Source organism: Uloborus diversus, chromosome 3 (genome assembly GCF_026930045.1).
Source record: "Uloborus diversus isolate 005 chromosome 3, Udiv.v.3.1, whole genome shotgun sequence".
Taxonomy (NCBI): domain Eukaryota; kingdom Metazoa; phylum Arthropoda; class Arachnida; order Araneae; family Uloboridae; genus Uloborus; species Uloborus diversus.
In genome coordinates this window covers 190,831,031-190,845,449 of record NC_072733.1, presented here as the reverse complement: position 1 = coordinate 190,845,449, position 14,419 = coordinate 190,831,031, and the positions used below count along the sequence as shown (strand labels likewise).

Sequence of the window (14,419 nt, the reverse complement as noted above, 5' to 3'; positions counted from 1 at the left end):
CTGCAGATACGTGTTTCGGCGTTACAAGGAACTCCTTTTTCAATGCAAAAGAATTGAGCTTATTGATGAAAAGACCATCCATAAGCTCATTTCTTTTGCATTGAAAAAGGCGTTCCTTGTAACACTGAAACACGTGTCTGCAGTAATCTGCAATTTGTGCTTTTTGACATTGTTATTTCTTACTTTACTTTTCAGCAAAATGGTATTTATTTATCTTACTACAATAACTAGTTGTGTAAAAATAGTGATACGTTATAAGTTTAGTATTAAATTTTGAATATTCATTTACTAATATCTCCTATAAGATTTACGAAAATGAAACGACCGATCCCTGGACTCATGCAAGATGAAGTGAATTTTAAAGGCTGAATACTGGAGACTTTGCTCCTATTAAAATTATCTTGATTTTTAAAATAAAAATGTCGTTTCTTAACAATTAAATGAAATACTATCAGAAAGGTATTCAGTCTAGTTTTATAATATTTTTCTTGCTTTAATGATTGATGAAAGTAACAGGTTAACAAAAATCAACAATTGAGCTCTTAAAAGGCCTACCCTTGGTGTTTTTCCCCCTATTTTATAATTTAGCGTCACATATGGGACATTTCACAACAAAATACTATGGAACTACTGCGTTTTTTAAGGAAAGAAATGGTGCTACGAGACGACAAATTTAAGATAACAAGACTGTTTTGAGCTTGCTGCTTACTACTTACAGAAATAATTCTCCTTTGATTCCTGTTTGGTTCTACATTGATTAATCTTCATATTGCAACACTTGATTAACCTTTCTGAAGTCTTACAAAAATCACGTTTAAAAATAGCAACATTTTTCAGTACTCGGAGTTTTAATTTTTTTTCTTTCGTTGCTTCAAATGCCGGTACATTCATTCATGTTATATGCGAAAAAATATCTGATGACTTGTTCTTTTGAAGGAGTTCAACAGGTCTTTTTTTGTTTATATCCATCCATTTTGTTTATATCCATTTTTTTGTTTATATCCATTTTGGTCATGTCCCCATCTATTTTGTTTATATCCATTATTTGCGTTGTTTATTCCCTTCCGTTGATTACCCTTCATCGGGGTAGTAGTGAAGGCAAACGAAGTAAGGGCAACTTTTTTAAAAAATTTTATCACAGCATTAGGATGAAAATGCGGAATAAATTAGCCCTCGGAAGTTCAAGTCGGTATCAATCGAAAAATGAGATTTCCGACCTGAACCCGAAATGAGTGACCTAACCGGGATCGCAGGTTTGATACTAACCGATCTAAGACCATCAGCGTATGCAAATGGTGACTGATACACATTTCATCTGTCATGGTTACGAAGTCCTCCCATTAAAACCTTTGAGGGTGATGGATCAAGGTTTGTTCGACTCCTGGACTGAATGAAAAAATGCCAAAATATTAATAGATGGTGCTCCCATCTATCGTGTGTTGTCAGAGCAATGTCGAACTTCTACCCTTGAAGACTCATGTCCAAACGCGAAAGCCGTGGAGTATAGGGCTTGGTTTTGCGAAAGGCGTAAGAAACAACAACAGCCTATTTAGTTCAAAATTTATTAAGTCTGTAATGTGCTTTTTCCGACATTGGTTTCTGTTGAACGCCTTTTCATCCAGAAGATAGTTTTTTTCTTCTTTGGAAAAGGAGTTCCTTATAACCGTAGAATATGTGCTTCATTTCTGGGAAACATTCCGACGAAAGATCAGCTTCCTTAGTGTTATTTTTGAAGTACAAAATACAGTTGAAAATAGTTAATTATTACCTTCCGCAGGGCTAAAAACATTGGGGGGGGGGGGAGTGGAAGTACTATATTGCTTTCTTTTTAAACTGAGACCCAAAAACACGAGTTTCAAAAAACACGGATACCTTCCTCCGAACTACACTGTTTCAAATTGCAATTTTCGAGTATTTCTTTTGGAAAAGAATAACACGCTTATGTTATTTGAAATAAAAGTATCTCCAAGTATGTCATTTGTTTGATAAAACAAAGTTTTAATCAAAAGAAAAATTGTATCGTTGTTTATTTCTATTTTCACACTTGAAACGGAGAATCCCGATTTTTTTTTTTTTTTCTGTCTTGAGAAAGTTTCAAAGAACATGGAAACAATTGATAGTGCTTTTTGGGGCTTACCTGTATTGATTGCTTCATAATCCAAGATTTAAATGCATGGCATTTTTTGATTCGTAGCTTTGCATTAGATTGACATAGCATTTAAAAAGTTCTGCAGCATGAAAGCTGCTAAACATTTCACAATAGCAGTAAATATATAGATATTTTATCTAAATCAGATTTTATTTATAACGGCGTCTTTCAATATACATATACTGTACTTTCAAATCACAGAGAACATAAGTAATTTTATTGTTCAGTAGGCCCGGGGAATGGTACTTTGTCAATTTCTTTGCTGAAATGTTCAAAGACTGCAACTGAAGCTGCTTTTGCGACCTGTTTTTCCATAGCGTTCAGAACCAACGTACTAATGATACTAGCCGACCATCCCATGGGACCTAAACCTTTGATATTGACACGAATATCTTTCATTTCATGAATAGTAAAAGACATCAACTCAGCTTTCCCTCCTTCTGCTGGAGCTGTCAAGAACATCGATACCTTGGATCGGCCAACTTTAGCATCCAGAGTGACTTGAGGACCAATGTTATTCACTGTTACCGTACCTTTGTAAGTAGCATGAATCTTTTTGAAGGTGAGGGTGGTTGAAATGATGTAAAAATCTTCGAGGTCAATAGCTACAGCGTCTCCTACTCTTTTTAAGGATGAAAGGCCGAAGATTTTGCCGTCGTAAAGTTTGGCTTCACCTTTAACTTTTACGAATCCAACTTCTCGTTCAAAACTTTTTCCTAGATTATCCAAAGGAAGAGGATCGATGAATCCACCGCTGTCGTTGGTGGCTTTTTCTATAAACTCGTCAGCCCAACCATTGATTCTTTGTATCAATTCTGCAACATAAATGGAGAAAGATGAAAATTGAAGCATTTACTGATTCTGAGGTAAGTGAACTAGTAAAGTAGAGAAAACTAATTAGGGAAATTAAAACTGCTAGTGTGCATAAGAAAGTACTATTGCACTACACTTTGCATTAGTTTTGACTGTGAATGCAGATTTTATCAGATTAATCTTTTTATGTGTGTGTTCATTGTGCTGCTTTTTAATATTAATCGTGCAAAACAATGCGTTCTGAAGTTGTACTCATGGTTCTACTTACATTTATGTCAATTGTGACTCATTTAATGATCATGTTTCTACTAAAGAAATGGGAAACAAAGCAAACTTTAAAATTTGTACTTTTATCATTGAAAGTATACTTCAACAATGAACATGGAAAGAAAATTTATAGTTAAAATTAAATTTTCAATAGTGTGCATCCTCATACTTGTAAGCTAAATTTCTCTGATTTGCAATTTAATCTATAAATTTCTGAAGTAGATATTTTTAAATCTGAATTTGAAAAAGCTATCAACCACACACACATTTCGTAATCATTAATATTCTCAATCACTTTACAATTAAATTTATAAAGTTTGTTTTGGAATGTGTAAAGTGTAGAGAATGTGGAACGAAAATTCTACATCGTTCTTGCTGAGAAACAACATCAGAATACGGCGTTCTAGTTGACAACTATGTGTTTCAAACGGAAAATAAAAAAATATGCATTAATAATCCATTGCTTTCGTTAAAAATAAGACAATATAAGGTATTTAATGCACGTCTTTGAATGATTTGAATAGAATGGGTTTAGGCAAAAAGAAATAATACATGCAACTTTGAAATATTTAGCTTTTTTTAAAAATTATTATTGAGCTCTATTTCCTAAACGGAAAATCCTGCTAACAACCTATTTTTAAGTTAAAAAGGTTCAAGCATCATAAACATATTATTAGTTGAAATAATTAAAAGTAAATTCAGTAATTCTAATAGATTTTAAAGTAAAATAGTTTCAAATCGGATTACCAAAGCACAGGAAATATTCCGATGAAGCGCTTTACCAATTAAATTTCATTCATGTCCCAACCGAGGTTCGAACTTGGTCCAAACACGCGAGATCCTTTTTGCTTTACAGAATACAACACTGGGCGGCAAGTCATATTTTTATAAATAAACTTTGAAAGTAATGCTCTAGATGACATGTTGTACAGTTTGTGAGAAATACTGTCAGGAATAAGATATCAATTTCATCTCAGAACATTTTACCCGTAAATAAATTCTGCAAGTTTTTGTAACTGAGATTATGAAATAACACAGTAGATTAAATGCAAGACAAAGCTAACGAAAATCTGGAAGAAACTGGGTTATGATATTAAATTGGTTTTAAGGTTACGCATATGTAATGGTTAGATACTTCTGCAATGTCACTCAATATGAAGGTACCTCTTAATAAGGGGGTATCCATGTTTTAATTTTCATACATGCATCCGACATCCACGGCGAAGTTAGGAAAATGCAGATTAAATGTAGTAAGTTGAAAATGATTGCTTGGTAAAAGAAGTCAAAATAAGTATATTAATGCAAAACTTCTTTGTATTTCAAGCAGCACAGTGTATTTGGGATTGAATTTACATACTTTTTATTTATATATTCAATTTTTACTGTAAGTTTGTCAAAACGCAATATGATCAGTTGATGACTCGAGCATCAATTGTCATTGCCCTTCCTTTATAGTTCAGCTAGCTTAAAAATTAAAAACTATTGGCAAGTCAACTTCGCTGCTTCGTTTTAACAGATTTTTACAGCCTGGTTAGATAGATAAACCAGTGCAGGTATGTACCACATATGTGAAACTCAATGCATGTTAGTAAGCAATCCAGTTTAAATGATAATCAAAAGCTCAACGTTAATTTGTGCGAAAAACCATCGGTGAAAAAACATGCAAATATGAAAATTGTTTTACTTTAAGTGTGCTTATTTCGAAATCAAAATTATTACATTTTCTGTGCTAGGGGAAACTAGGGATGTTTGACCCATAGGGAGACTTGACCCATGAGGATTTTTTCCATGAAAAGGATATTAAGGGAAATTTTAGCCATATTATTCGTTAACTAGTCACACAATAGTATTTTGCAGGGACAAGCCATTTCAGAATTATCAGTGGTTTTCAAGAAAGTCAGTGTTAAATGATACAGCACCTTAAAATTAAAGTCTGAAGATTTTAGAATTTTTTAGATTTTAACCTCCAGTTTTTAGGGAAATGAATTTTAAAAGTATGCATGTTTTAGTTACTTTTTTAGCCATCTATTGATATACAGTAATTTTATATAACTTTAATCTAAGTTGCCAAAAATTTAAGGTAAACAAAAGAAAGCTACCTAGGAAGCATTGACCCCCAAGCAAACTAGGGAGACTTGACCCAAAGACTAATTTGATGTTTTTGTTTAATTTGATGTTTTTTCAATAAATTTTTACTTTTGAACACACAAAATATTGTGATTTAGGCCTAAAGATTTGATTTTATGTAAGTAATAACTTTAGTATTGTGAATATGAAGGCCTGATTTTTTTCAAATAAATAACTAATGTATAATATTTTGGTCTAAAAATTATTTTTATTTGACAAATAACTAAAACACTAATAATCTTTGAGCCCAATGAATTGATACTTAGTAAAATAACCGAAATATTGCATATTTCTGATCTGAGAAAGTTTTGAATTCGACTTCTGCTTTCTTACTGATATGGAGTAAGAATAATAATAATATTTTTTTTTTAAATATAACACTTCACCTAAAGAGTGAACATTCTGTACATTCACTTCAAGTATTACGTTTTTAAACAAAAAATACCATCAAACCTGCGTTTATAATTTAAATATCTATGAGTTTTCTTACATTCATGAGGGGGGGGGGTCATGTCTCTAAGTGCTGGGTCCAGTCCATCTAGCTCTAGGGACACTTGACCCATTTGCAGACTTGCGAAATGTAATTTTTTCGAACTATTTATACATAAAATTATGTTATTATTTTTAGTCATAATAATGTGCACGATGACAATCTATTTATGCATATTTTTATTTCGTTCTAACTATTCTGCCAAAAAAAAAAAAAAAAAGGAAAAGGAAAACCAAAAATTGGGTCAAGTCTCCCTAGTTTCCCCAAATGATAAATCTAAAACTCTATGATGAACTTACCATCGTCCTCTGCTCGTACACATGCCAAAACAGCAATTACTAAAACCACGCACAGGCCTTTCATTATTTGCTGATTGAATAATCTAAAACATAGATAAGAAAATTTAATCAGTAAATTTTTGGGGTCTTTTAATTTCTGAAAATATACTGGAAAGTAAGTAACTATGTTTAAAAATGTTTTACCAGGTTTATTAAAAAACAAACAAACTTGGTGTTATTAAGAATTTGAAGAAAAAAGACAAAGATAAGATAATTAAAAATAGTAAAATAAAATAAAGCAGAACATAATAAAGAGAGTAAAAGAGTTCTATATCATTTGCAATGGGAAGAAGTGAAAAACAGTGCAACATATTATATTGCTACATTAAAGTTGCACTACTTTTATTTAAATGGCTTATTTGGCATCCATTTGTTTTGTTTAGGGCTGTATGATGTCACACTTTTTTTTAAACCTCTTTGACCCCCCCCCCCCTCTCCCTCTTTGTCACATTTCACGCTATTTTTTAATAACATGTTCATACAAAAAATGCGTGATATCACGCTTCTTGCTTCCCCCTCCCGCCCACTTGTCACAAACTGTCACAATTTCACCCTCCCCCTTTCCACTTCTATGTGTGACATCGTTTGTAGACAACCCCTTTAGGAGAGTTTCTTCCGTTTTATACTAAAAAAAAAACTATAATACTATATTAAAATATGAGTAGGGCAGTATAAAATAGGGTAATTGTGGCTCAAAATTATCCTGAATGTCTCTACTTCCAAGATTAACTTCATTCTCATATATTTGTTAAAAAGAAATAATATTTTCAAAAAAAAAAAAAAAAAATATTTCAACTTCTTTAATTAAATATTTTCTCAGTGACTGAGTTTTATGATCATTCAGGAAATTTGATAACAAAATTGAGGACTGTTTTTTTTTTTTTTCAACGGGGACACTAGTGACTACAGTTTTTGCTTGCTTTCTAAAATGAATTGTGAAATTCTGGCAATGAGAATAATAGTTTCTGAATAACAAGAATAATACACTATAGCAGATATTTTATATATTTTTTTGCGAATCCACGCCTCTAAAAGTTACGGAGCAAAATATAAGCTCATATCATTTCAATACCATCCAACGAAGCAAAGCCTTGATTGAGTTAAAATACTTAGCTAATTAAGATAATTTTGTTCCATCTGTCACCAAAACATTTTTTAATAGAATCATAAAATAATGAACGTGATTGTAGTTCTATCTACAATCACATTCTGTTTCTGCATTATCTAGGTAGAAGTCAACCATGTGACACTAGATATCCAAAATTATGAATTAGAATTCAAATAAAAGTATTTCACTCTCCTATGCACGACAGTGAAATAGGTGAGCTGCACAATTTTTCTTCAGATTAAGTAAGAACGTTTCTAACTTCTATCTTACCACTGATGTTCCCATCAATTTTTCTGAGGGTATACTCCCAGTTATCCATTATGCACAATATGTGTACGTTGATAAGGTACATAATATGTAAGATTATGAAATTTTTCGAAGCTTGAGGGCATACTCCATGTGTCTAAAAAATGTTTGTGAGTATGGGTATACCCTATGGGAACACCCCTGTATCTTACTACAACATTCTCCACAAAGATTTAAACATGGCTGTCGAAATAGCAATATGCATTGACACTTTAACGAGTTTAGAATTCAAGATTATTTAAAATCAACGGGAGAGGGGGGGGCAGGTAATTAGGTTTCCTTTTCACAAAGTGTAGATAAACAAAAGTTCAATAAATATAAGTGACAAAAGTATTATACAACATATTGTTATGTTTAAATATTCCTAAATAGATAATTATATCTGCATTTTTACATGGTTTGAATATGGTTTCCACCCAGTACATAAATTTACGAGTACTGTTAAGAGTTGTAAAACGCTTCAAAATACAAAAGGAATATGCCGTTGAAGATTTGACAATGGGTGTAAATATCAAAAATAATATCCCCGTTTGTAAATGAGCGGTTTTTCACCAGAAATCTGGAATATTTGGTCAATCTAAGAATCTTTAATACAAGAGAAAAAGTGAATTAACTGTTAAGTTCTTAGCAGAATTGCTTCATTTGAGTACTGAAAAATAGCGCTTTTGAGTTATGAGTGTACTGAAAATTTGGGTTCTGCAAATACTTCTCTTCCACGTAGATAGTACGACTAGATTAGACTCTCTACCTTTCCACATTTGACATTAAAAAAAAAAAAAGACCACGTAAACGTGTAACAGTTACACCACCCCATTTTCTATGGAGTAATTAATTAAAAAATATCCTGGAACTTCTTAATTTAACTTCACTAGATAAAATGGTTATATTCAAGGGCCTGAAGAAAATTGTTCACTCATTGCTGTTAATAAACTAACAATGAAAGCCTTAAATTTTAAATCCTCCTCTTTTGATACTATTTTTGAAAAAAATAATACTTCAAAAATTAAACTGGCTCCTGTTTTTGAATCAAATCAAGCAACGCCTTCGAAATGTAAGAGGTAATTCCATCGCATAAAACTTTTTGTAAAGTAAATTAAGTCTATTAAATCCAAATTTTTTCCCAAACTATCCTTCCTCTCGTTGATATTTATGATAAAACTGATCAAAAACTCAAGACCGTAATTTTACACGTGTTTAACGATCGTGCAAAGTGATATTGAACAGAAAAAAAAAGAAAAAAAAGTGTTTCATTTCTTTCAGAATTAGCTGCATGGAAATAAATCAATAAATCCAATCTGGGTGCCTTTAATTTAATTTCCTATGAATAACATGATTTTCAGACTGAAACGCAAGTAATCTTATTTAAAATGTCAATTTATGCACAGAAAGTTTTTGGGCATGGCTCTTATTGAATCAAAGTTGTACATTTCAAGAGATTACATTTAAATAAACGTTTTCGAAATGAAAGCCACTAAGTCTAAAAGTATAAGTGCTTTGACTATTTTTGTTTTAAGGTATAATAATGAATATAAGCAGATTTGAAGTCATTTGGATTAACTTTGAACCACATGAAATAACTCTTCATCCCTTCAAAATTTTCAGTATATCTGACTTTATAAAAGTTATAGAAAGCCCAAGGCTAGAGGCCCTCTGCTGGAAAAGTTATAATACCAGTTTTCTACTTCTTATTTTACAAAAAAAAAAGTTGGCAACAATATACACTGTTCGTTTCATAATCCACAAATTAGGAAGTTGCTGTCTGGCAACTATTTTTGAATGCTGATTTGAAGCTTTTGAAATCTCTCGTCCTATTTTGTAATGTTCTATGCAATACAACAAATAATATAAATCGAGCGATAATATGAAATAAAAAAAGACAGTTTTAAGCGTTTCGAAGTTTAGTTTTTGCAGTTCAAAGTCACACTACTTTTGTTAAAATAATTTATTTTAGATCATATTTCTGACGCGGTTTAAATTGACATCGAGTGGCAGAATGATTTTGTACCAGGCTATTTATTCTTTTTCAATGGCTTTTATAATTATTCTTTTATAATTTTGGATAATTGTCAAAGATTTTGAGAGCTTGTCTTCAGTGTTATGTCAATAGATGCAATAACACTATTAAAACATTAATGGGGCTGTTAAAACTAGAAAATAGCCTTGAAGAGCGGCACGTATTTTATTTACATGTTTAAAATCATCTCACAGAATACAATAGCATCGATGGAGAAGGTATAAAACCTGCAGAGTCAGAAATGGAAACTTTGCAGGATGGCATTAAAACCCTTTTATATTTCAATTTGTTTGTAATTAGTACTATCATACCTCAACTCATTATTTATTGGATGATTTGTATTTATTGGGAGAAATGATATGGGAGATATTGAAAAACTGTGATAACATCACGTTAAAAAAAAAGACATTTTGAGATTGTGTAACTTCTCTATTAAAATATTTACATCATCTTTAGCTCACTAAGAAACTAAGTTATCTAACACTTAGGATTGTTAAATTTACTCAAAAAAATTTCTCCACTAATTCATAGAAATGAAAGACCTTACTTGAGCTTAGGGGTGAAAAGTTTCTTACCCGAAAAGGATGCTAAATTCAATTGCACTATTTTATCGGACCGTGCTATTTTATTTGCTTATTTCATAATCTCAAAAACCTATCATTTTGAATGGGAAATGTAATCTTTCAGCAGTGCAATCCCAAGAAAACATCTGTCGTGTTTCATTCTGCCTTCATACGTTTTTCTAGAGTTGTAAACATCACTCCGACACTTAAGAACACACTTGAGATCGAAGCAACAATTAACTTCTTTTTGTTGATATTATTTTAAGAAATAAATTCATTCCGCGAAATAGATAGGGAGAGGAGCACGAGATAACGAATTCGAAAAGTGAACGTAATTTTAAAGATAAAAGATTTCAAGGAATTTAGTACTATGTTTAGAAAAAGCTGTTCTGTATTTAAAAAAAAGAAAATCAACACCACGAATGCTTGGTTCCGGTACCCTAAAAAAGTTTTCTGGGTACTCTAAGCATGAAAAGTAATTATTGAAAAATTGGTGCGTTTTGCAGATCATTATGATCTTACCGCCTTTCTAGAACATGAGAACATTTCTTGTTTGAATGTGGTTGATTTTCTTCAATTCAAACAATTCATGTTTATGTTAATTTTCTTTAAAATATTTTAACTGCGAAATTATAATTTTATTTCGAGGGATCTTACTTACATCGATTCTCAGCTATCGTTTTTGAAACATGCCATTTAAAAGAAGATTTCAATGTCGCCATCTAGTGGTTAACAGTCAGTACGAAAAAACCGGGAGTAAATGCGTAAACAACTTTTCATGTAAAATGTGATAAAGATGACTTTTATGCTTCTAAAAATTATAATAAATTTTAGAAACACTAGAGTAAGAAATTCAAAGACATTTACGGAATGATAAGAAATAATTATGTGATCTAAAAATCAGTAACTCATTGTAAATTTATGAAATGAAATGAGCTGTAAAGTTTGAAAGTTTGTTAAAAACATTTTTAAGGAGATAAAATTTTGAAAAAAGTTGCAAAACGTGGAAGAGAAATAACAACTATAAAATTTTTTTTTAAACTAGCCTACTTTCCGGTTATACTACCTCATATTTTCAAAACCAATATCAGTAAAATATTACCCTCTGTTAGCTTATGCAGAAAATTATTTTGAACACGCTTCTTTGTGCGATTACTTGATTATTCAGAAAATTGTTCTTAAAACAAGTTTCTCAAAATGAAATATTTCCTGTATTTAAAAGGAAAGCTATTAGTAAAAATTAGAAACGATGTGGAATTGCTTGTTCTAAACTGTTAGATGTTACATATCAGTAATCTAAAACTGTAGCAATGTTCGGTATTGATAATGAGGGAAAACGTTTAAAGACGTACAGTGAAATCCCGTTATTAAGAATTTTAACGGACAGCAAATTTTGTTCATTGTAAAGAGAATTTCGTTGCAATGAAAATCAAGTAATGTAATGGAAATTAAATCGGGGCTGAAATAATAATTCGTCGAAACGGATAAATCGTTGTATTAGAATTCGTTGTAACGGGATTTCGTTGTATTTATTTCCAGAATATTATACACAAATAAGAATTCTCTACACTGTTATAACCAGAGGTTCCAGACGAGTGAATATATTCCCCCTAAGGTGAAAGCATGGTGACCAAGGGTGCCATACTGGCCAGGAAGTAAAGCAGAGGTGCGAAAGTAGCAGACAGTCGTAGACAGGGGTGCCAAAACAGCAAGCAATCGCTAAATGACTTGCTGGCGCATGCGCTTCCGGCATACATTCACCATTCAACCACTTCAATATGGCGGACGAATGATAGATTGCACTACGCGTGGCTTCTACGTCTTTCACATTGAATGAAGTACACTATTGGATTAAATCTCAACTTTTGTAGGATAATTCTTTAAAATAACAAGTAAGTACAGCTTTTGATCACTTTGTAGCTTTTAGGGCTTTCAAACATAGTTAAAAGTACGTTTAATGGTTTTTAGTTACCGTTAGTCCGTTACTATACCGTAGTACCGTTAGTTGTTTATTTTCAGGTTACCGTTACTGTCGTGAAAATTCCATCATTCAAAACGCTACTAAATGTATATATCATTATTTTCTAGAGTACTCGATAAGCAACATTTAATCACCGAAATAGTAACCGCAATGATATTTGCAATAATCAACAAGTGAGAGCCTAAATAAAAATGATTCTTGTGTTTCGTGTAGCGAGCGCAAAAAATAAAAAAGAAATCTCTCTCCGTCTATCTTTTTCTTTTGCTTTTTCGTTCAAGTGTTTGAATCATTTCCTGTTAGCGGTTATTCGATAGTGTTAGGAATTTCTTTAAATTTTTAACTGTCGAAAAATTTTATGCGCATTTTATTTTATTGTTATTTTGATTGAAATTTTGAACGTTTGAGAAACGATTTTGTTTTTCCGTAACTTTAATATCCCAGAATATTTTTGGCTGTTCATGTAAATAATTCATAAGTACATCTACACTTTACTTTCGGTGCGGTTATTTCTCACAAATGATCATTAACTTAACTATGATTATTCAAATAATTACTCGTCTTTAACTTTAAATATATTTGTGACAACTCTTTGATACCAAATAAAGTCTTTAGATATTTATTGTTTTATTCATTTTTAATATTACTTTGTAAAACAAAAAAAAAAAAAACTCATCAGTACGCAGAATTTTTTCACAAGTTTTTTACCGCTCCGAGAGTTATTATAATTATTATTATTTATTTTATTTATTTTTAAGAAAAGGATAAAAATTTCACAGGTCCGCAATGTTTTTCATTTGTTTTTACCGACCCGTGGGTCAAAAGAGGTTGAGAAACACTGATGTAGAGAACGATCAGATGAATTAAAGCCGTGAGCACTTCTTAACTATGTTGAAAACTCTGAAATATGGTCAAATGCTGTAATTACAAGTTTTAATCATTTCCAGTACTGAATTCATGCAATGTGAAAAGTGTGCAAAACGTAGACTATCATGAATCAAAACAAAACTATTAAAAAAAGAAAAATACACAACTGTATTCAAAAACGCACACAATACGGGGAAGGGGGGGGGGGAGATCTACAGTAAGGGTGCCATTTCTCTCTCCGAAGGTTCATTCTTTTCACCCCGGCTGCCTATTTTTTAAAAGGTGCCTGTTTTTCACCCTATTTAGAGGTGCGATTTCGGCTCCGTATTGGGTGCCGCTGGTGAACAAGCGTTTCACCCCTGAAAGGTGCCGAATGCATCCTGTAGTTTTAACAGTGTAAGGAAGCAAAACTAACATCCAGTTATTTTTTTCATCTAAAAACCTCGCAAAGATGCCTACGATGGGGAGAGGAAAAGTTCATGGAGCGGACTGCGCCATTGAAAATTTTAGCTGAAGGGGGAATGAATTTACAGGGCTTTATCTCCTTTTAGGGGCTGCTCCCTAGCATTTGAGGGGAGTGCGCCATCTCCTGGATGAGTACCCCTGAATATCATACAGGTCATCGTGAAACGAACTAAATAAGTAGTTTCCAATAGTATAATACATAATTCCGAAGTAATATATTTTAGTCTCTGGAAAGGAGTTTGAAAAACTTTCTTTACATTTAGAAAATTAATCGCAGAGATACTCGTACGCAGATATTCAACTACACTATACAACAACAGCAGCTGACAAAACTGCAATACTTTCAGTGTAGCGCAAATGTCTCTAAACAGAAATAAATGGCTCACACAGAATTAGCTCAAAAACTCACTCTAAAACCTACTATGACTTAAAACTTTGGGTTGATATTCTTACGTAGTTTTTTCATTCCTGAAACACACTCTGCTCATGAAGTAGAAACTGACCAAGACTTATACTACTTGGCTAAAGGACGCATCTGGCGCCTATTTGCGTTGTCTTAAAAAAAAATAATGCCAAAAATGACATTTCAAATCGAGCTCGCGGAGTCTTACATAGAATCTCATGTTAAACCATTGGCGACATTTTCTATGAGCAATTTTTAAGAGTCTTTTCCTCGTACGTTCTAGGTACCACGGGAAAAAACTTCAAAGGTATTTTCCTTTTCAAAAGGGAACAATTTATTGCAAATAAGTTATTACGTCTTTTAACAGATGATTAATCGGTTAAGTACAGTTAAATTACTAATTTTTTGTGTTTGAACTACAATTTCAATCAATATATTAATGAATTATTATTTCATTAGGAACTAAGAACATTCAAACATTAAAAAAAAAATAATAAAAAAAATTGTACAAAACGAAAAAGAAACAAATTA

At 32.0% G+C, this 14,419-nt stretch overlaps 1 protein-coding gene across 1 annotated transcript; it reads right to left on the bottom strand.

Annotated features, from left to right (window-relative positions):
* Nucleotides 1-2,287: 2,287 nt before the first annotated feature.
* LOC129219255 (mite allergen Der p 7-like) lies at nucleotides 2,288-10,215 on the bottom strand. Its single transcript, XM_054853582.1, has 3 exons — nucleotides 10,188-10,215; nucleotides 6,146-6,228; nucleotides 2,288-2,964 (listed from the first exon to the last, which is right to left on the bottom strand). The coding sequence occupies exons 2-3, from the start codon at nucleotides 6,207-6,209 to the stop codon at nucleotides 2,366-2,368; spliced, it is 663 nt and encodes a 220-aa protein (XP_054709557.1). The 5' UTR covers nucleotides 6,210-6,228; nucleotides 10,188-10,215; the 3' UTR covers nucleotides 2,288-2,365.
* Between the last annotated feature and the right edge of the window lie 4,204 nt (nucleotides 10,216-14,419).

Excerpts from the sequence above, each read along its gene's own strand:
- LOC129219255 (XM_054853582.1), bottom strand. The coding sequence starts at position 6,209 with ATGAAAGGCCTGTGCGTGGTTTTAGTAATTGCTGTTTTGGCATGTGTA. Across the intron at positions 2,965-6,145 it reads TGTACGAGCAGAGGACGATG|AATTGATACAAAGAATCAAT; the intron begins GTAAGTTCATCA and ends TTTATGTTGCAG.